General features: G+C 54.1%; 1 protein-coding gene across 1 annotated transcript in view; it reads right to left on the minus strand.

The window, feature by feature from the left end:
* QSOX1 (quiescin sulfhydryl oxidase 1) overlaps positions 1-16767 on the minus strand; it is a 35132-nt gene extending 18365 nt beyond the window's left edge. Inside the window, exons 1-4 of the mRNA XM_080823962.1 lie at positions 16430-16767; positions 8966-9066; positions 944-989; positions 287-389 (exon numbers count right to left, since the gene is read on the minus strand). Coding sequence (XP_080680088.1) covers positions 287-389; positions 944-989; positions 8966-9066; positions 16430-16691 — 512 coding nt within the window. The 5' untranslated portion in view covers positions 16692-16767. The remainder of the gene's footprint in view (positions 1-286; positions 390-943; positions 990-8965; positions 9067-16429) is intronic.
* Positions 16768-22224: the final 5457 nt, after the last annotated feature.

Raw genomic sequence — 22224 nt, forward strand, 5'->3', positions numbered from 1 at the left:
ACAGGCTGTGAAAAGCAGAGGCAGGCATGGCCCGGAGAACCGCCGCCCAGCTCTTCCGTCCCTTGCACCCTTCGGCCCCACGAAGCCAGGGCTCCTCAGGGAGGCCCTCCAGCGCCAGGGAGTCTCCTACCAGCTGCTCCAGAGCGGCTCTGGGCTCTAGCCCACAGAGGGTCTGCCCCAGAGACAAAGGCCTTCGTCTCCCCTACACAGCTGTCCCTCTGCCCTCTCACTCCCAGGCCTGCGATCCTGGCCCACACCGCACCACATCTGCTCCAGCCCCGAATACCTGGCAGGCTCCAGCGGGGGGCAGGCGGGGGGCCACGTGTCACTATGGGACTCCAAGGCGTCGATGAGCCTCTTCCGCAGCGTCTCCACATCAGCACCAGCCACTGGATGAAGACGGACATGGGGGAGGGGGCGCATGAGGAGGGAGGAATAATCCCAGCGGCCTTGTCAGCTTTGCTGAAACAAAGGGCCCGGGGCACAGGCTAGTTCTGAGAGAAACAGAGCGCGGGTCAGTCCTTCTCTATTCCAGCAGTGCGGTGGGGTCGTCTTCTGTGGCCCTAAGTTACACAAGAAGACCCACCCCTCAGAGGGCAGGAAGCAGTCCCTCAGCCTGGAGCCCGTGAGTGCTTTTCCCCGGAGGCTGTCTGGTCTGTCCCTCTGGATGCCAACCCCATTTCGACATGACGGGTTAGCCTGGGTTCATGGTGACCCTCCCCTCTTCCCAGGACCTTGAATGGAGCAAAATAGAAGGGTTTCTTCAGCCCCCTTTTCCAGAAGGCATCGTCCAGGCTGGCCGGGAAGGCCCCAGGAAAACACAAAACTCCACTTCCACTTAGGAAACTGTTCACCCTACGGACCTTGCTGGGCCCTCCTCACCTCAGCAGAAACCCAACAGAAAGAAAATGAAAATACTGACAACTGGAACCAGGACACCCACCTGGCAATGCTGATCCTGAGCCATTCTTGGAAAAGGCCTTAAAGAACTGGAAGCAAACACACAGACAAGAGTCAGTAACACACGGAGCTAAGACTCCCACATGGGGGCCAGAGGGATCGGTGTCTGAGACCGTTGCTTACTAAAGAGGCTGACTTAGGGCAAATGACTTAGGGCAAATGACTTAACTTTTTTGAGCCTCAGTTCCCTTGTCTGTAAGAGGAGAACAGGGAGGTATCTGCTCCTGGAGCTGGACGCTGATTCCCGTCCCCACCGTCTGCGTATCCGATCCCCACCCCCACGGCTCTGACGCATGCGGGACACGCAGGAGCAGCCTACACACTCCACGAGTGGCGGACGGTCTCTCCGACTTGAAACGAATGAATGGAAATACTTATTGCACGACTGTGTGGATGAGGCTGACTTAACTGACAAAACAAAGTCACTTCGTACGTCCCCCAGGAAGTGTCAGCTGCCCTCTGAGGCAATCTGTCCGCTACCACCAGAGGCTGGTGTCTGTCCACGGAGAACTCCCAGCCTGGCTCGGCAGACACCCCGTGAAGGGAGGGGTCTCCAGGTCAGGTCCTGCTGAAGGGTAGGCCTGAGCCCCTGCAGACACAAGTCTTGTTACAGACAGGTCAACTGAACTCATCACTTTGTCCCCTTTTCCCATTTACAGGACACTCCGGGCTCAGTCTGTCACCTCCTTGGGCAAGAGAACAGAGAGAACGAAGACAACTTGTCAGAATCTGGGCTTCTGCCGAAGTGGCAAGGTTGCTGCCAGAGCTCTGGCCTGTGCTCTCCCAGGGTCAGGAGGGAGTAAAGTTTAGTGGTCCTGACAGACAGACAGGACCACTAAGTGTCTGGCAGAGAGCCTGCGGGCTGGGAAGAAGACTCTTCCTGAGATCCCCTGAGATCCTCTGGGGCCACCTGTAGCTTCCTTGGGCCTCTGCTGCAACAGCATGGCCACCCATCTGGACTTCTCCCAAGCTGGTGGTTGAGTGCAGGCCCCGGGGTCTACCAGATGTAGGCACCAGACCTGGCTCTGCCGTACCCCTACAGGGTGACCTCGGGCAATCCCTTCTCATCTTTAAGACAAGGATGGCGCCATCACCTCAAGGAACTGCTGTGAGGACTCAAAGATGATACGTTTCCAGTGCTTGTGTCTCATGCATACAGTAGGAGATTAATATATGTTACCTGCAGGGTGATTATCACCCCCTTCCCTTGTTCCACCTTCTAAACGCTAGGAAACACTGATCAGCTAGCATGTATTTATTCCAGTCATTTGTAGGCAGAACACGAAAATCTGGAGGTCACCTGCCCACCTTCCCATGTCTCGCCACCTGCAACCTCTCCTGTTCCCCCAGCCCTAACCCGGCTCCTAAGTCCTGCTGTTTTATTCTCTCGAAGACCGTCAATATAAACTTTTATTCTGGGTGGAAACCATCTGCTGAAATATGCCATGTATATTTATAATAATATCCTTTGCAGACACTGAACAAATTTTGAGTGAGATTATATGTTACCCTAACACTTGTAAAAATGCTCACAAGTTCCCTGAACAGTGGGAATCCAGGGCGGACCCGCGCCGCTACAGCTATTATTTTCAGCAGCGTGGTCATTTTTCTTCGGTCACCACGGCCTCCCCCCATCTGAGCAGGTGCCTCACTGCAAGGCGGGTGGCCTTACCTCCTTCAAAAGGCAGCCTGCCGGCCCCTGGCTGAGTGTTCTGGGGGCCCCGGCTTGTGAGGGGTTGGGCAGGAGCCCCAGGAAGACTGACCCAGGGGAATGCAGGGGCTCGGAGACACAGCCCTTGAAGTGCAGGGTCACGGGAAGTCCTTCCATGTCCTTCCCTGTCCCCCTGTGCTGTCACACACACAGCCTTCCCTCCAGCCCTCAGAAGCCTCCCATCTGCCTTCTAGAGTGACGACGGCACTGGAGCTCTGGCTCCCACACTTCATGCTCTGAGGAACTTTTTTCTGTCAATTAACCTCTCTTTCCCCTTTCTGCCAGAAACTTCCCTAGGCCCACAAGTAGATTCCGATCCTTTTAATCTAATTTCTTAAAAAAAAAAAAAAAAAAGAAAAGAAAAGGGACAGGAAGGGCAGGCAGATGGGAATCGAGAGAGGCCCTCCTCCCTGCTCCAGTTACGGCATGTCCCGATTCCCTGGGCTAACAGATTTCTCGAAGCAGTGTCTGCTCTGCCTCTCCAACTGCCCCTCTCTGACCCCACTGCGCCCCCCCTCCCTTGCTTTCTCTGCCGTGTCTCATGGTGGCACTGCCTGCCCTCCCCACACGGCCAGGGTCTGCCGTGTTTGGTACCACATATGCCGATGTGCTCCTTCTTGGCCTTAGCTGCCACCTCCCTTGCTTCACCCGACACTGACCAGGCCTGCTTGGCCACCTTCCCAGCCTTCCCCTAGCCCTGTCCTAGCCTCTCCCCGGACTCCTTCCCTGTCTACTGCCCCCATGATCTCTTGCCCCAGTCTCTCCTCCTGCCACGTATCAGCTCAACACTCTTCTCTGGTTAGTACTGTCACAAACAGGTGTGTGTGTGTGTGTGTGTGTGTGTGTGTGTGTCCATGTTTTTGAGTGAGGGAGCAAGCAAATGAGTGAACAAACAAGCCTACTGTTTGTCTTCCTTGCCAACATCAGGTACTTGGTCTAAATGATTTGCCGTCTGAACCCTTTGTCTCAAGTCCTCACCTGTCCTAGACTTGTTTCCTCCTGGCGCCCTCCACACGGGTACCAGCCCCCCGACCAAGACCGAGTCATCCCTCCCCCAACCTGTTTCTCCAACTGTGTTCCTTGTCTCACCCCATGTCCCCCCCCGTTAACCAGACCAGCATCTTCTCCCCCCAACCTCCATCTACCAGTCAGTGGACAAGATCTATGAATTTGACCTTGTGATTCTTCAGCAGCGCTCTGGGCCCGCTGCCTTGTCCGGACCAGAGCTTACTGCCTATTTCCTAGACTAATGCAACAGTCCTACCAGTCCGTGAGCTCAGAAATGTTCATCTGCTCTGTCTTTTCATTCTCCAACTGCTCCTCACTGCGTTTTGCTTAGTGGCACCATTCTAGTCCGACCGTGTCCCTCCTCCTCAAATCTCTTCCGTGACTCCCCATTACTAGTGAATAATGTCCAAACTCACTGTGCTCAAAGCCTTCCAGGATCTGACCCAAACTCTGAAACTTACCTTCCACGGCCCTTCTTCCCTCCACTTTGGCTACGATGGGCCTGGAACCTGAACTTTCTTTCCTTTCTTTCTTTCTTTCTTTTTTTATTTTTTAAAAGATTTTATTTATTTATTTATTTAACAGAGAGAAAGAGATCACAAGTAGGCAGAGAGGCAGGTAGAGAGAGAGGGGGAAGCAGGCTCCCCGCCGAGCAGAGAGCCTGATGTGAGGCTCGATCCCAGGACCCGGCGATCATGACCTGAGCTGAAGGCAGAGGCTTAACCCACTGAGCCACCCAGGTGCCCCAAACCTGAACTTTCTTGAGGACAGGACCACGCTTCGGCATCTCGGCAAGCCCCACAGTGTCTGGGACACGGAAGTACTCCGAAGACATCTGTTCAGTCCAACAGAGAGCCTCTCTGTCCTTTGATCACCATAGATGCTCATGTGAAAATCATATTAAAATCTAGTCCGGGCACATTTTTGTCCTCCTATTAAAAGGCATCCTTCTTAAGTCAGCTGTTGGAGGCGTGTGCCTCCCCAGGGGAAACCACCACCACTCCTTGGGAACAGGTAATTAAGATGTCAGCAGTGAGTCTTCTTTTTCCAGGAGCGGTCGGCACTGGGTCCCTCTCCTTCCATCACCAGCCTCTGCCCTCCCCAGCGCTGGTGCTCCTGGAAGGCCTCCACGGCTCCCCAAAGGCAGGAGGTGGGTCTTACCAAACTGTCAAAAAGCAACACCAAAATCAAGGAGCACCTGCCTTTCTAGGAGTCAAACAAGGCTGAACGGGCAGCACGCTTCCCAGCAGCGACCATCGATGACACTGAGGCCCAGCTTTTAAAACAAGTTCCAAGGAAAACGACCCCATCTCCAAACAGCTTACAGTGAGCCCAGGAGGATCCACACGCCTAACCATTCCTACGCTGGAGACTGATTGTGGAGGAGGCCGGAGGACAGCAGGGGGCTGGGGGCCCATATCCTTCCTCCAGAGACAGGCAGGAGTCAACCCCCCCCCCCGACACCTCCCCCATCACAAGAGCCACATAAGGTAACAGCCTAGCCTCTGTACCCCCAAAGGGTATCCACCTCCCAGCCCTGAGTTCAGGGCCCTGCCACAGCCCTGCCTCGGCCCTGCCTCAACCCTGCCCAGGAGCCTCTGCCCCAGCCAGACCAGTCTTCTCAACTTGTGACACACCTCTGCCCACACAGGACCTCTGCTCTTACCTCCTCCCCGGCCGGCATTCCTCCCCTCCTAGCCCAGACCCATACATCCTTCGACACCGAGTGGAAGTCCCCTCCTCTCTGACGCGTGAGGGAAAGGGCTCAGGGAGCCCAGGTGAGCTCCTCTGCCATCCACCGCATACAGATCCTCACCGCCTGCCAGCCGGCTGGTGAACTCCAAGCCGGCCCCGGGCAAGTACTCACTCAACTCACTCAACAGCTGCTGACGGACAGACAGACAGACGGACGGCCTAAATGCAGTGCCCACAGAGGAGCTACCGGGAGCTCCACGGGGTGACTTAGGGAGGAGACAGGACAGCGGGAAGGAAGCCAAGTAACATTAACTGAACTCCAAGTAATACCACACGGTGTCTCCTCCCTCTCGCGTGTAAGACCTCACTTCACACTTGGCAACAATCCTATTAGGTATAGATACTATCATCCCACTTTTTACAGACAAAGGAAACTGAGGCCTGTCGCCGAAGCACTGTTAAACACTCTGAGTCATATCTAGGACATACAGTAAGCTGTGGGACCAGAATTTGAACCCACATCAATTACCTAAGGATCTCGCAAAGGGGAGACTTCTGTCCTCTCCCACCCCAGTGCTGATGCTTTCTGCAATCTTAATCCCAGCGGGGCCTTTGGCTACAAGGGGTCCTGATGGGGGACCCCCTGAGGGCCTCCTGTGGCCCATGGCAAGGCCCCTCCCCTCGAGTTCCAGCCTCTAGGTTCCCTAAGCACCAGCTGGAACCTGTTGCCAACTAGTCCCTCCTTCCTCCCCCACACCTTTGTTTTCTTCCAGCTGAGCTCTGCTCAGGTCTGAAGGGCCCCTGACACAGCAGGCCCTGCAGGGCCCGGTGTTTGCTAAACAGGCTGGGCTAGTGGAAGCTCACTGCCTGCGAACGGTGACAAGGGGCAGGAGGCGGAGGAAAGGGACAATGACACACGTACCTGGGGGTGGCCCAGCCTCATGTGTGGGTCTGTCTCCATCGTACCAGCAACACTCTCTCTTCCCCTGTTCAGTGTGTGCCCTCATCGTAGAGTCCTCACAGCCTTTATGCATGGAGTAAGGACCGGCCGAGCCCCAGGGGACTGGGCCACAGGGCTCTCTCTCCAGCCCACTGGCAGCCAGGCCAACCTGCAGGGTCTGTACTGCTTCCCAGGGAGTCCAGCCATGATGCCCACAGGCACGCCAGACTCTCTGGAGATCGGCAATCTGTTTGAGCGGCCTTTTGCAAACATTAGAAGCAACCTAAGCTGTAGCATCAATTTAGTGAGTCACAGCTAGTATTTAAAAAAAAATTAAGTTTAAAAATATATGGAATAGAAAATAGCTGGGGCACCTGGGTGGCTCAGTGGGTTAAAGCCTCTGCCTTCGGCTCAGGTCATGATCCCAGGGTCCTGGGATCGAGCCCCGCATCGGGCTCTCTGCTTGGTGGGGAGCCTGCTTCCCCCTCTCTCTCTGCCTGCCTCTCTGTCTACTTGTGATCTCTATCAAATAAATAAAATCTTTAAAAAAAAAAAAGAAAAGAAAATAGCAGCGTGTACTGCATTTAGAAAGAACGAATATTGTTTTATGAAACTTTCGAGCTGGCGATCACACACAAACCAACTTCTGGATCTCTCTGTAAAGTGTACGTATCTTACTCGGTCGCGCCTTAGATCAGAGACCCAGCGGGATCTAGAAGCACTTGGCCCCTGGGGTAGAGGCCAGAGGACAGGGCATTGAGGGCCTCTCCCGGTTGAAACTGAACTGCCAGGCCCAGACAGGCACTGCCCGTGTGGAGGCTGGGGAAGGTCAAGACGACCAGCTCGGGGCCCTCCCAGCTCCCCTCCCACAGCCAGCTGGGCGGGGCAGGACATGATTAATCATACGAGGCATTCGGGCCGCGTGTGCTGCGTGACTTGGGTAGGCGCCGGGAACTTTGGGACCTCCCTCACACCCACCAAGCCCCGGCCTCTCCCAGGTAGAAACACTAAGCCTCGGGTGCGAGGTCCCACAGAACCTGCCTCCTCCCTCCGGATGTCCTGACCCGGCCCTGGCACCAATGCCCGTCCCATTCCCAGGGGACTGGACCCCCAGGGCCAGTCTTCACTGAGAGAAGCAGCAGCCTGTGAATGAGGACTCTTCCAGACACACTGGTTTTCCCACAACTTTTCACACGGGGCTGCTCACCCTGGTTCAGCCAAAGCAACAGAGATCCTCGTCCGCCCCCGGAGAGTAATTTGGAATATTTTCAGTTACATGTTTTGGGATGAGGATAAGGCAAAGCAATGGCCCTGCCAGGGAGGTCTTTGACTTGAAAGAGATGACTGATAAGCCATCTCTCTCCTGGGACCTCTAAATGATATGGCAGGACCTGTTCTCCAGACCAGCCTGGTCTCAGCTATACCTGGGGCCTAGGACTGGCCCCGTGTGCTAACAAGAACGTTGGATGGAGCCCTCTCAGCCTGTGGGAATCTCGAACCCAGCAGGATTTCACTGGGCATGAGGAACAGAAAAGTCACATGGAGTTCAAGCTGGACATTCCTGCTGGAGCCTGGCTTTCCAGACAAATTCTCTTGGAGTAATTAGGCTGAGATTCGGCTCATGGTTCTGCTTGGAACTTGAGGACCCTGAGCTCAGATATCTTGTTCAGGCGACAATACTTGGCATTTTAGCTTTCAGAGGCCTTTTCGGATTATTCTTAGTGGTTATAGAAGAAATGCTTTTCTAGATGCCATTCTGGTAGAAGGAGGCTAATTACAGCTGGAGGTAGGGAGAGAGGTTCTGATTCTTTAATTTGAAAGCAAACTAACTGCATTACAGCTGGGCCTGAGCCCTTGGAAGGGCACTGAGTGTAACTGCACAGCCTTGCCCTTCTCGGCTTCCCAGAGCCTTGGAAGTCGTTCAGATGGTAATTAAGCTGTTGATGCCCCACAGTGGGCAGGTTGTCAGGCAAGGCCTCACTGGAGAGCTCACGCTACTTTCAGCCAGAGCCGGGGTGACAGAGCCCTCATGTGCTGGGTGTGATGACTCCCGTGATGGGGATCCCTGCCGCCTGAGGCACTGGCATTTGACCATGGGGTGAGGCTACCCTGACAGGTCACTTCTGAGCTACTTGGATTCAAGGCACTTGCCTGATGAGGAGGAAGCTTGCTGGTATTTTCTGGAAGATCATCAGGCCTCCTGAATCTGATCTTGACTGTGAGTGGGTCAGAGCCTCAACTGGGGTTTATAGGGCTAGAGCAGGCCTCTAAGCCTGGGAGTCAGGAGGGAGAAGAATTGGAAAGAGGCCCTTGGAGCTGCGGGATCTCACCAGCCCAGGCGATAACCACCTCACAGCTCAAATCAGAGTAGCTGAAACCAGCCCATCAAAACTACCCTCCCTTGCCACAGTCCCTTCCTTTTTAAAGGGCAGAACTTGCCAGACCCAATGAACCTCCCAATCCATACTCCGTCTGCCTCTGCGGCAGGGGTCTCATCAAGCACGGGGACAGTGCTCCAGTGGCTGTGACCGAGGCTGATCAAGCCCAGAAGCATGGGGGGACCCCACAGAGCCCCAGGACCAGGGGCGCACGGGGCAACCGGCCACACGCTTCTCCGGCAGCACGCCTGCTCCTCCCTCCCGGTCACGCACCCTCACGGTTGGGAAGCCGGGGATGTTGAAGTCTCTGCAGACCGCACTATTGGTCTCATCAGCACAGTCCAGGGCAGCGAGATTCAGGGCGGGTCTCCAGTCTGAAAGGAAAAGAAAAACAATGAGGTAAGTAAGAGGGGCCGGCACCTCTGCCTGCTCACCCGCCCCGTGCCACACTCCAGCCACACCAATGCCCAGAGCACCTGCCCCTGGGGCTCTCACGAGGAAGGTCGTCCCTTCCTCAGGAAGGCTGAGATAGTCTGGTCATCCCACACTCAGTCCGTGCTTAGGACGTGGCTAAGCAGCACAGGGCGGGCTCTCCTGTGATAGCATCTGTGTTTCTCCATTATTCTGGGGGGGGGGGCAGGGGCGAGGGGCACGGAGGCTGCAGGGGCTGAAGAAAGATGTGAGATGAGCTTGAACCCCCGGGGACATCTGACATGGCCTCTGTCCCTGCTGCCCTCTAGAGAGCATCAGTTCCAGAAGGGTGAAGGTTTGCAACTCCGAGTGGACACTCAGGAAGTTACTGGCAGTCAGCCCCGCTTGCCCGGGTGGCACACAGGTGGTGAGGACTGGCTCCCCCACCAGAGAGGGAGGCGGGGAGCCCAAGGAGGGAGGGAAAGGCACCTGGAAGCAAGGGACCACCGGGAAAGAAGCCCTGAGGCCAGAGTCTGGAAGGAGATAGATGAAAGGCTCCCTGAGCTGCCTGGGCACCCTGCTCCTGCAACAGGCTCCAGGCTGCTGGCCTCCCTCCACTGAAACTTGCTGGCAGAGGAAATAATGGCACCATTCTGGGCCACGGCCCAAGATCTGTGAAACAGAAAACCGACTTCTCTACCAGGCAGGCCCCCTGAGCCAGGGTCAGGGGCCCCTCGGGAACCTACCAAAGCTCCCTGTTACAGCAAGGCTGCTTCGGCTGGAAGGCAAGCTCCACACACACCGTGGGGTGGTGACGGACTGGGCCCGCCATGTGGCTCAGAGCTCTAACTGGGTGCGGACACGGGGGAGGCCAGCCCTGGGGACCAAGGGGAGAGACTGACTGCAAGCTTGTCACTTAGCTGACGGGGGGGTCCGCCTGGGTGAGCGACGTGTTCAGGGCCCTGCTCCAGTCACCTCCACAGTTACAACCCTGTTGGTCCCTAAATGCCTCTTCATTTTTGCATCCCTGCCCGGCCTCCCGACAATGCAGCCCACACTAGGCGACCTCTGACCACATGACGCAGTCGACCCAGGCCAGGGCCTGGCTCCCAGCAGCTCCAGTGCCAGAACGGGGTCTCCCAGCTCAGACCCCAGCCTAATGGGTCCAGGCGAGGGCCAAAGGTGAGGCACACGAGAAGAGGTGCCTAGGTATAGGGTTTTGTCCTGGATCACAGGCAAGAGCACCCCAGGCCGCCCTTCTGTGGCTTCTTCCCTGCTCAAGGGAGGTCCAGGTCACCCCCTACGGCCATCTGGCACACTCTAGACTTGGCTCTGTCTGTCCTGCATCTCGGGCTCTGGTCACCTTGTGCAGGGAGACCCACAGGAGAGATCTGGCACCTTTCAAAAGAGTAAGTTGATCAGACAAAGGGTGGAAGGGAAATAATTTCTTGTCCTTCCACCAGGAAGGGCCGTCAGCAGGGGTCTCACAAAGCCACTTGGCTAAGTGACCAAGGACCAAAGGCCTCAGCTGCTCCTGTCCTCTCCAAGAGTACAGGCCACCATCCCTGGGGCCAGAGTCTGCCCCCTGCCATTGGGGCACGAAGGCTGAAGGGACGGGGAGGGGGGAGAACAGGGAGCTAGCACTCAGGGGGTATCTACGGCATGCCCTACGGCATGACCTCTCTCCACTACTGACCCTGGATGAGGGGCACACCCTCCCCCAACTCTACAAAAAGCACTGAAGCCTCCAAGTTTTCCAAGGGCCCCAGACTCAGACCCACTTTTCCCTCGTCCCCTCGCCCGAGGCAGGATATTACCCTTCTGTTTTTGCTCTTTGATCACAACTTTGCCCATGCAAGAGACAATGGTAAAAACGCTGCTGTCCTCAAGCGACACAGGACTCTAACTCAAGCACCCAATCACTGTCAGCGACTCGGCTCATAGATGACGTTATCACACGTATGGAGAGTTGGCGAAGAGTTCGTTGTGCCTAACTTATCTCATTCAGTGTGCAACGACCCTCCAGGAGAGACAGAAGCTATTCTCTCCAGACCTGCTTTCCTCCCCTGTAAAAGAATGACCCGAGAACCATACCCGAGGTGCACCTGGGATCTGAACCTCTGGTCTCATAGAGGGCCCAAGACGGAACACAGAGCTATTCTGCCGGCTTCCCAATCCCCAACCCGGAAAGCCAGGGAGGGTGGGGCAGAGTGGGGCGTTCCTAGTTGGGATGGGGGGGGGGGAAATGCCTGGGAATATTAGCCCCTTGCTCCCGGGTAGCTCTTTGACTCCTTATCTTTCTTTATACCTTGATTCCCTGTCCCTCTGTGAAATGGAACAGGTGCCTCTGCTTACCTGCCCCAGGTACCATGGGAGGTGGAGGGGTAGGCTGGGGCCGGTCAGGTGCTGAGAGTCCTGGCTAAGGAATGTTTCTCAGGAATATCCATGTCAATACCTTAATAAGCCATAGTGACAATGAAGATCTGGTTTGCTACTAATCACCATGGGCCTGACCATTCATTCTAGTCCCGGTACACGGAACGGAGAGCACCGTTCTCTGGGCAGTCCACCAGTAGTGCAAAGCTGCAAGTAAGTAAAGCGCACTGCTGTCCTCGGGGAACAGAACTGGGCAAGGGAGGCTTTCTTAAGTGTCAGGTGACTTAACACATCACCACCTGCAGGCTTAACACCTAACATTAGCAGTATCAGCCCAGCCCTACTCTTGGGGAGAAAAAAGTCTCCTGGTGCAATTACCGCCCTGGCAAAGTAATTTCTCTATTACTCTATTAACAGCAGAGTAAATGAGCACATGGAGAGGGGAAGGGTGGGGACATCTATGGTCTCTGGGGTGGCGAGTGAGGAGATGCCCTGTAGTAAGGGGGGGAGGGTCATGGGCTCCTTCTGGCAGTATCCCTGCCCCCACTCACCACTCCAGGAAGGGGCATGGACCCAGAGTCACATGACTTGCTTATAGGCAGAAGTGGCCACCATGAGCTCCACATATCCTTTCTGCACCTCATGGGTCTAACAAAGACCAGGATAGATGGTCTCTACTGTCCTTTCCAACTCGAACAAACACCCATGGGTCCTCCCCATGTTAAGCAAGCTCCTATTAAGACAGAGGCCAGATCCACCCAAACCAGCAAGAACTGGTCAAGTGGTTAGAACCAGACTTCCATCCAAGTCTCCAGGAGTCCTCCCGACAGGGAGTTAGCCAGTCCCTGCCGTCACCACAGCATCCCTTCCTCCCTGCTGCAGACTTCTGGGCAGTGAGGTCATGGGATAGACAAAATGCCTTCCCTGGCGTTCACACCTGGCTGCCACCCCAGGGCCGAGTCCAGAAGAGCCACAGCACAAGCAGCAGGCTTGGTCACTACATTCTCATTAGGACTCCTGTGAGGGTCATACCATTGGCCTGCGTAAGTGTCCAGTGGGCTCCTACCCTGTGCAGGCTCCGCACTAAGGCAGTCACAGGGGTACAAGAGAGGTGGCCTACACCGTGGAAAAGAAAAGAAGACAGGGTGCCTGGGTGGCTCAGTGGGTTAAAGCCTCTGCCTCCGGCTCAGGTCATGATCCCAGGGTCCTGGGATCGAGCCCCACATCAGGCTCTCTGCTCAGCAGGAAGTCTGCTTCCCTTCCTCTCTCTCTGCCTACCTCTCTGCCTACTTGGGATCTGTCTGTCAAATAAATAAATAAAATCTTTAAAAAAAAAAAAAGGAAGCTTATTAAAAGAAAAGAAGGCAAACCACCACTGCTCAGTGTTACCCAAACATCCACACCTTATAAATGCCGTCTCCGTGGCTTGGCAGAGGGCGCTTTCCCCGCCCGGAGGACTCCTCCTCCTTCACCCACCTCTCCACGTGCCTAGGTTCTAGAGCCAAAGAAAAGGGTTCAAGAACCTCCTCCAGCATCTGTACAATCTCAGGCGGGTTACTCGCCTGTTAAAAACAACAGCAAAGGGGCGCCTGGGTGGCTCAGTGGTTAAAGCCGCTGCCTTCGGCTCAGGTCGTGATCCCAGCGTCCTGGGATCGAGCCCCGCATCGGGCTCTCTGCTCAGCAGGGAGCCTGCTTCCTCCCTTCTCTCTCTGCCTGCCTCTCTGCCTACTTGTGATCTGTCTGTCAAATAACTAAATAAAATCTTTAAAAAAAAAAAAAAAAAAACAACAGCAAAAACCCCCCATCGATTGCTCAGGTATTTTTTCATAAAGTGTATTATCCATGCGCACTAGTGGCCTGCAAAGGCCCATAGGCAAGTGTGTAAGGCAAGTGTGTAATAACTGCTTAAATGAAGGCCTGGGGACAGATTAGCCCTCTGTGACTCTACCCTGCCCTGAGCTCCGACCAGAAATGACTGAGCCACTCCTTTGGCCTTTTCCGAACACAACTTCTCACTGCTGCCAATTCTCAGTTCTCCTGCTGTGTGTAGCTCATTTCCCAAACTGCAATGTAAACAGTGTTCTGCACATAGAGGTCACTCAACAAATATTTATGGATTGATTAGCCAGTGAAGAGTAATGAAGATTAAGATGAACACAATCAATTTCCCAAACATAGGGTGACACAAGAAGAGCTGTCCTGGAATAGAAAGGGATGACCAGATCTTTAGAAGCGAGCGCTCTGGCCACCGGGACAACTGCCCCAGAGAAGCCGTCCCACAAGTCACTGAATAAAGGGGCCCTAGACAGTCACAATGAAATGCGAGGCCAGCTGGGCAGAGTTGCAAAATGTTTCTCCCCTCCATGACCTTCCACACTCTCACTGCTCCTACCCCAGACACTCCTACCATTGGCAGAAGGCGGGGGGCACACTCCAACAGGCCCCAGATGGTGTTCGAGCCCTGTGCTGGCCCACAACCATTTTCTCAAAGAACCTCAGTAATACAGAGATGATGTGAGAACAACCCTGGCTTCCCAGCAGGGCCTCACCCTTGGATTGGAGTGGGGGAAGTCTCTATAATCGCAGGCTGATACCAGATTCAGCTGCTGTTCTCCCCCCACTCCCCACCCCAGTGCCAACACAATCTTGTTAAGGCCATCCCCGTGGCTCCTGGGAGACCTCCGGTTTCCTACTTCCCACTGACTGTGGTTCATCTCTACAGACTTTGGTGCTTCCATTGTCCTTCCTGGAGACTGAGTTTCAATTTGCATTTTTTAGGGGAAGACTGTCACTCCATGCCTCCATGCTGATACTGATACTAGGGCAAGACCCCTTTTGGAAGTGGCAACCCTCACCCAGGAGTAAGCTGGGTCAGTATCCGGCTATGCAATTTACTGGAAAACTCTGGGTTGCAAGAGGTCAAACACATGAGTCAGCTGGAAGCTAACCTTCCCTCCAGCATTCTTAAGATAGAAGCGGTCTTCTAGATTAAGTTCATCTGCAGCCATTACAGACCTCTCATAGCCTCAAGGTGGAAACTGATCTGGGGATTTTTGTGATTTTCAGGCCCACAAGGTCCCCTGAACACCTAATGTCCCCTCAGGTGTTCCAGTTCCATATTCAACACTCTTCCTCCCCCTTGCCCTGCCCAGATGTGTTGGTGTCACTGAAACAGTGTGAAGAGCTGTTGAGACATGGCACACTGAGGTGATGGGACTAGAGAGGCATGCAGACATGTCCACATGAGATAAAATGGTTTATCAGTTTTGTTAAAAATAACTTTCCAGGACCACAGGGCTAACAGATGTATACATCTTTCCATCTGGCCCCTTCAGTAACCATTATGTGAGCTGCTTGGGGACGCGGTAGCCTAACTTTGAAAACCAACACCTACAAGTGCACTATTCTACCACGAATGGTTGAGCTGATTAAGAAATACCAGGGGTGCCTGGCTGGCTCAGATGGCAAAGCATCTACCTTCAGCTCAGGTCATGATCCCCAGGTTCTGTGATCGAGTCCCATGTTGGGCTCCCCCCTCAGCGGGTAGTCTGCTTTTCCCTCTCCCTCTGACCTTGCCCCAGCTTGTGCTCTCACTCTCTCTCAAATGAATTAAAAAAAAAAAAAAAAGAAAGAAAGAAAAAAAGAAAAGAAAATCTTAAAAAAAAAAACAAAAAACAAAATACCAACAGGATAGCAAGGCAACATTAGTTCCAGTCCTCTCTCTAGAAAGTGGCCTATTCCCTAAGACCCCCACAATCCTCATTCTGTGATCATTTTCAGTTGGGAGCCAAGCTAAGGCCCTAGCTAGCACCACAATCAGGAAGTAGCTTCATTCAGAGACAGCAAATCAGAAACAGATCACCACCACCACACCCACCAAACACCCACTATCTGGGCTAGGCAACTGCGTGACACCACAAAGATCCTCAAATTCTAGAAAGGAAACTCTGAGATAATGCATGTCATGTACTTACCCAGAAAGGTGTCAGACATACGGGAAGCACTTGTAAAGATTTACTACTATTATGACCATATTTTTTCAGTTCTAAAGGTTTTTGTTGTTGTTTTAGTTTACCATTTCTGTAACAGCGTACACTTTTAAATCTCTATACATCTAGTGGTCTTGTTATCTCTCTATCCCTCAGGCTGTTAGTAAATGAATGGTATGTCTCACAATTGAGGGCTTAGAATCGAAGACACAGGGTGCTCCGGGTCAGGCCAGTGAACAGAACATGGAGCAAGGGCAAACACACACCAAGAAGCTGCCTTCCGTCAGGCCTCTGGGTTCACGGGTTAACACAGAAGGGTCTGAGAGGGTGCGTGGCCAAGGGGAAGAGAGAAGATGTGGCCCAGAAGCTAACGAGCTGCAGGCAGCAGGTCGGGAGAGGCCTAGAACCCACACAAGAACGCTGTCTCCAAAGTAAAGCTGGGAAAAATACGTCTATGTAGCAGCTGGGTCAACCAGCCAAGGGGTTGGCAGAGGGAATGTCAGTTCCTTTTCTCCCCAGCACTGATCCCACAGCAGCCGGGGAACTCGGCAGGAAGCGACACGGGTCCCCAAGCGAGAGGAAGGGAACTGCCACAGGCGACAGCAGAGGAGGCCGTAAGGTGTCAGCAGAGCTAGAGGAACAAAGGAGAGGCCAGCGCAGGGATGGGGGCAGTAAGCCGGGAAGTCAGAGCAGGTGTGAGGGCCCGGGCTGCTGGGAGTGGGGAGCAGCTCCGGGCACCGGCCAAGGGGAAAGAGACTGCGAGGCGCGGAAGCCAAAAATGGAGGTGAGGGCTGGAAACCGCGGAGGAAGTGCGAGGGGCAGAGAGGAAGAGATGGGCGGAGGCCCGGGGCCGGAGGAGGCGGGCCGGGTGGGAGAGACCCTCGGCCGGGCAGGTGGAGGGGGTCGCCCCGGGGGGCGCGAGGAGATTCCCCACCCCACCCCCCAGCGGCCCGCCCCTCACCTTTGACGTCGTTGGCCAGCGCCTTCCACGTCGGGGCGAAGGCGATGCAGTGGCCGCACCAAGAGGCGAAGAACTCCACTGCCCAGGCGCTGCGGGAGCCCAACACGGCGCCGCGCACGGTGTCCGCCTGCAGCAGCGTCAGCGGGTCAGAGGACGAGTAGAGCGCGGAGCGCGGGGCCGCGCCGGCGCCGGCCACCGCCAGCAGCAGCAGCAGCGGCAGCCGCGACGGCGGCGGCCCGCAGCGGCAGCCGCACCAGCCCATCCTGCGGCGCGGCGCCCACCACTGCTCACCAGTTTCGGACGAGTGGGCGCCGGGCCGCTCCGCCGCTCCTCCGGCGTCCGTCGGGGGGTGGAGCCTCGGGGCTCCGCCCCCTCCGCGGCCCGGCGCCGCCCCCTTCCCCGCCCCGCGGTCCGCGGCGGCCGCGGAGCTCGGCTAGTGGGTTCCCGCCTCCGGCCTCAGGGGGCGGGGAGCGCAGCCGGGGCCCGGGAGCCCCTACCCCCAAGCGAGCGGGGCGTTTCCGCGGCAGAGGCCCGGACCGGTATTCCCGTGGCTGCCGGGGACTCGAGGAGGTCATTTGGCTTCTCACGAGCCCGGTACCTAACGGAAAAGGAGTAAGTTGGAATAGATTGGATCGATTCGTGCCGTACCAAGAAAGTTCTGGGGATCCCTCCACGCCACAAGATGTGAGTTAGGAGCAGGTGAGCGAGAAGACGGAAGGTCTCCGGGTCCGTGATCATCATGACCCCGCAGGCATGACGTGTGCCCACACCGCTGAGGCCTGTGACCGTCCAAGGGAAACAGTCACGGAGGAGAAGCTCCCTCCCCACCTTAAACGCTGGACCGGATGGCGCGGCCATTGCGCTGCCATCGCGGTTTCCTGGGCACACAGGTCCGGCCACCCCCATAAGGTCGTGCGGCGATTCCTCCAGTGGGGGCTCCCGGCAGCCCGGGTCCTCTACATCTAACTCTCCAGTCTCCTCGAAGCCCCTCCGTACTCAGTGTCCTTCTCACAAGGAGCCCGATAACTAATTTTGTGTGCCTGTGTAGTAAGGTGTTAGATGGTTAACGTACCCTGGTCACCTTTTGTAGCTCCTAGGCTGAGTGATTTTACCGCGAGAAAGAGCTCGCCAGAGGGCTGTCGCGCGTGGTCTTTTTCCTGTGTGTTTTTGCCGTTAGCCCACCTCGTCTATAAGCCGTCGGAGCCTGGACTCATTACTTGTTCAGCGTTTACTGAGTGGTTCCTTTGCGCCAGAGGCACCGCTCTAGGTACTAAGTATTAGACAGTAAACAAAACCAAGACTCTCTGGTCACCACTTCCATTCTAGTGGGGACAGGGACAGAGAGATGATATACAAGTAAATGTAGCTCTAATGGTGACAGATGCCAAGAAGCACTATACAACCGCGTGAGACTAGAGTCACAGAGGAAGTGCTATTTTATTTTGTACAGCGTGGTCAGGGATGGGTTTATCCCTAGTACTTACAGGGCCAGGCTCAGAAGTACAAGTGGAGGCCCACATATCATATGTCCACATATTTAAAAATTATAAACCAAGTGAAACTGGTATGCACAACTCCTAGCCTTTCATTGTGACTTCATCATAATCTGGAAAGCCAAGTTTAAGTTTAGAATTCCCCGACTCCACCAAGATGTGCGCTGGAATGGGGTAGCTTAGGTGGTAACTGGTCCCTGGCCCTCGACCTTCCCTCTACTCTTTGCACTCCAGCTCTGTCCCATACTTCAAGGGGCCATGTGCCCACCCCTGTCATATCTGGGTCTGTGTGTCTGAGCTTCCTCCACATGTCCTGCAAATAGCTGTTTCTTGGTTCATCAAGAGGCTGGAAAGGTCAATGCAGCCTCTAGAAGCTGGCCTGGTGCCACAGGGATGGAGAATTCTAGGGTCTTGGGTACCCACAGGAGGATCTAAGGAGCAGGAGCTTGGGGTGGGCACATCCCCTTGGCACATGGGCTTCTTGCTCTGTGGAAAAGGGTATGGTTAGAAGAGGGCCAGAGAGCTCAGAACCCAAGGTAGGGGCTTCTCTTGCCCCCAATCATTGTCATCGTTGTCTTCTTTTTTTTAAAGATTTTGCTTATTTATTCATGAGAGACAGAAAGAGAGACAGAAGCAGAGGGAGAAGTAGGCTCCCCACTGAGCAGGGAACCCGATGCAGGGCTTGATCCCAGGACCCTGGGTTCATGACCTGAGCCAAAGGCAGATGCTTAACCTATTAAGCCACCCAGGCGCCCTGTTGTCCCCAGTCTTAAGGCACTTCTAATGAGGTAACATTTGAGACAAATGAAGTATGAGAGGGAGCGTGTGGCAGTCTGAGTTAAAGGCATTGCAGGCAGAGATCTGCCTGGAATGAGAGAGGGCTTCTGCTCCCTTCCCATATTCATAGTCTCTGTGCCCAAGGCCTTGAACTGCATAAAGAAATTGCATGTTGACCAGTTGAGGTGTTAGTACCCCCCCCCAAACTCCCACAGCGAATTTCAGATGGTGATTGCCCCCCCTGCCCCGGCCAGTCCAGGGAGCTTCTGCTACCCCATTTCCTTCACTCCTAGCAGCTCTTAGGACTAGGGTTGGCCCAGGCTTATCAGGATAGGGTCCCAGGAGTCTTTTGATTCCTGGGGTTGGAAGTATTCCAGTGGCTGGATAGGGGGCTAGCAAAAGTCAAGTGCCTTCAAACGTCTCTTTTGTTCAACAGTGCTGTAGTTATCTTCCCTAGAGGCCTGAGAATTAGAGAGACAATATTGGCTGAACATGTTGAGCACCTGGGAAAGACATCCTAGACGAGTACACAAAGATTTGCTTGTTCACATGTCTGTTTCAGAGCATCGGAAGTAGAAAAGAATACAAACCATTTGAGTGAAGTAGAGAAAGTTTCTTGGCAATGGGGTTAAAGAAATTAAGACTGAGAGTTGCAATATCCTGGAACAGGGATTTCCAACTCTTTCAAGTCTCGGAAGCCTTTGTTCAAACAGAACCTTGAAAGGAAGCTTGAACGGATAAAAGCAAGCTAAAGGGTGTGACCTAGAGCGATACCCACTTTCCAAGATCTGGGGGGCTTCTTGGGAGCCTCAGGGGCTCTCCAGGCCACCAACTGAAAACCGCTGGTGTAGAATTGAAAGCAGAAAACATAAGGATCACAATTTGCCCTGGTTGCCCTTCCAGGGGCTTCTGGGATAAAAAGATGGCAAAGAAGGGAATCTACTCAACAGTGGGATGTGGAAGGGGAGGGGAAAGCTGACGAAAACATTGAAAGTGGAGGGGCGGGGCTTAGGGATTCCTACCCAGATCCCCTGCTCCCCTTTCTACATACAAGCTGTAGGAGAGTGAGCCAAAAGGAGCCAGGCGAGAGAGTAAAATAATAGTGTTAGATAGTACTTTGCACCTGCTATTCTAACACTTACAGATGTTACTCATTTAATTCTCACACCAGCTCTATGAGGTTGATAGTCTTATTATTCCATTGATACAGATGAGAAGACTGAGGTAGAAGGAGCCCCGTTGACTTTCCCCACTTGTGACTCATTCATGTATTACGTATGAATAAAAGAGAGGGAATTTGGGAGTTTGTCAACCAAAAATAAGACAGATGGTCAGAGGAATGCAGCTTATACACAAATAGAGATAATTACGGTGAGCAACAGGGTTGTGTTTGGTAAAACATGTCAGCCAGTAGCCAACCATTAGATGACTTTCCACTCACTCATTGGCACTGAGGAGGAGAGAGGGTGTGTGCAGCTGGAAGACAAGGGCCCAGCAGCAAAGACCTCTATACTTTGTCCCTACAAAACTCGCCTCTTGGTCTTATAGATGAACTGGTCCATAGCTGGGTTTGGTTAGAATACCAGTTGAGAAAGCATATGGAGAGATACTGAGAGTCTGCGTCAGACAGCTATGGCAGAAAAGAAAGCACATTCGAAGTGTTTGTTAACGGAAGGGCTGTCTACAGAGGTGTGTGCAGGGTAAAAGAAACTGACAGGAGGTGCCAGGTCCCCAGTGACTGACAACAGCAAGCGCTGTTGAGCGCTTGTTGAGCGCCCCTCCACTGGAGGTAAAGGAACTTGGTGATGGAACCTATGGGAGCTGGAGTCAAGGAAGGGGGCGACCCAACCAGAGCTGGAATTGCCAAATGCCACCACTGCCAGGAACGCAGGGAAGTGGGGAGGAGAGCGGGGAGGCAGCAGGAGAGTTTCGTTTCTACCTCTTCCTCATCTAGTCCTCCACCAGCGCCTCCCATTGGCCAAACCCAACCAGCCAGAGGTGAGGGTGCCCTGACTGTAGTCCATGGAAATTGGCTTCCAAGACAAAAGGCAGGTTGGAAGAAGGTGGAGAGTAGAAATACCCTCGTATAGGGTCCCTCAAGGTGAGCCCTTGGAGGCCTTAGAGATGAGAATGGAAAACAGGAAAATCCTTGGCTATCCTTCTGGGAGTCTCTTGGGTGGGAGCGAAGGGCTGGAGATCCATCTGACCCCTGGAGCGAGGGAAAGCCAGCAGAAGAGGGTGGCTAAGCCGTCCCTTCCCAGCTCCTTCTTCACACTGTTCACACTTAACCCAGTTGCCTTCTTCTAATCTGTAGAGGAGACAGAGGCCCAGAGAAGTCGAGAGACTTGGTTAAGGCCACACAGCAAGTACAGGTTCCTAACCCTCCCAGGAACTTTCCAGGTATAATCTGAAACTGACCCCTGTACTCTCAGGGCAGGGAGGGACCGAAGAGAGAGGCAGGCCACTGCAGCTTGGCAGGTGGCAGTTCTAACAAGCCAAGGGAACCTCTACATGAGGCCTGTGTCGGGCGGCAGAAAGACTAATGGTTTCCTGCACTGCCTGCCAAGTCTTTAAAGTACATAAAGAGGCCTTTAACTCGATTCAGTCACATAAACCGTGTAGGTATTCTTAACACCACATCCCTATCTCCAGGCTCAGTCCTTGGAGCAGCCTCTAGGAGTGGGAGAGGCAAGCTGAACCCATAGTCCAAGGATAGGGGAGGGGGTGAGGAGCCTCCAAGCGCTGGGGTCCAGCTTACAGGTCAATTAGCAGTTTTCGTCTTTTTCCAACATGGCTGCTGAAGTATCGAGAAGGCGATGAGTGTCAATGGCATATCCGGGGCAGAACCCCACGTTCATGTACAGCTTCCCTTGTCCTAGGTCGCACGATGGCAGTTCAGTAGGAACAGGCCCCCCCACCCCCTCCCCCAACACACAGAAGGACAGACTGAAGTGGAAAGGAGATAAAAGGCTATAAACTCACGGCCTTGCTGTTTGGGCTCTCTGGCTCATATCAGGAGGGGAAGCTTCTGGGAACCTGCAAGTCATCAAAGGAGGCCCGAGGTCAAAGGCAAGAAGACCACATTGCTGGTGTGGATGCTTCCCGGCGCTCCCCTGGGGAGGCTTCCGGGGACTTTGCCAACTTTGTGATGCTGTGCGATTTATCTGGGAGAACTGTAGGTTTCTGGAGGAGGCATCTTAATTGAAAATATTTTCTGCCCCAGCTTCAGGGTGTGTCCTGTATTTCCTGTATGATAGATAAATACATGAAACTATAAAGCGTAACTAACACCAGCCCAGAGAAGGGATGGAGTTTATGAACTTCTTGGTTTATGACAAAAGCCTTCTCAGAATTTGCCCGAAGAGTAGACACATACAGTGACGTCATACATGTTGGAAGGTGCACATTGCATGTGCATGTGGAGGGAGGGCTGGAGGAGCAGGTGTGAGTCAGAAGAGAGGAGTCCCCTGGGTTAGCGTGGGGACACCCTTCTACAGAATCAAGAGTTTAGAAACTCTTTTGGAA

This window comes from Martes martes (assembly GCF_963455335.1).
Source record: "Martes martes genome assembly, chromosome: 15".
Lineage (NCBI taxonomy): Eukaryota > Metazoa > Chordata > Mammalia > Carnivora > Mustelidae > Martes > Martes martes.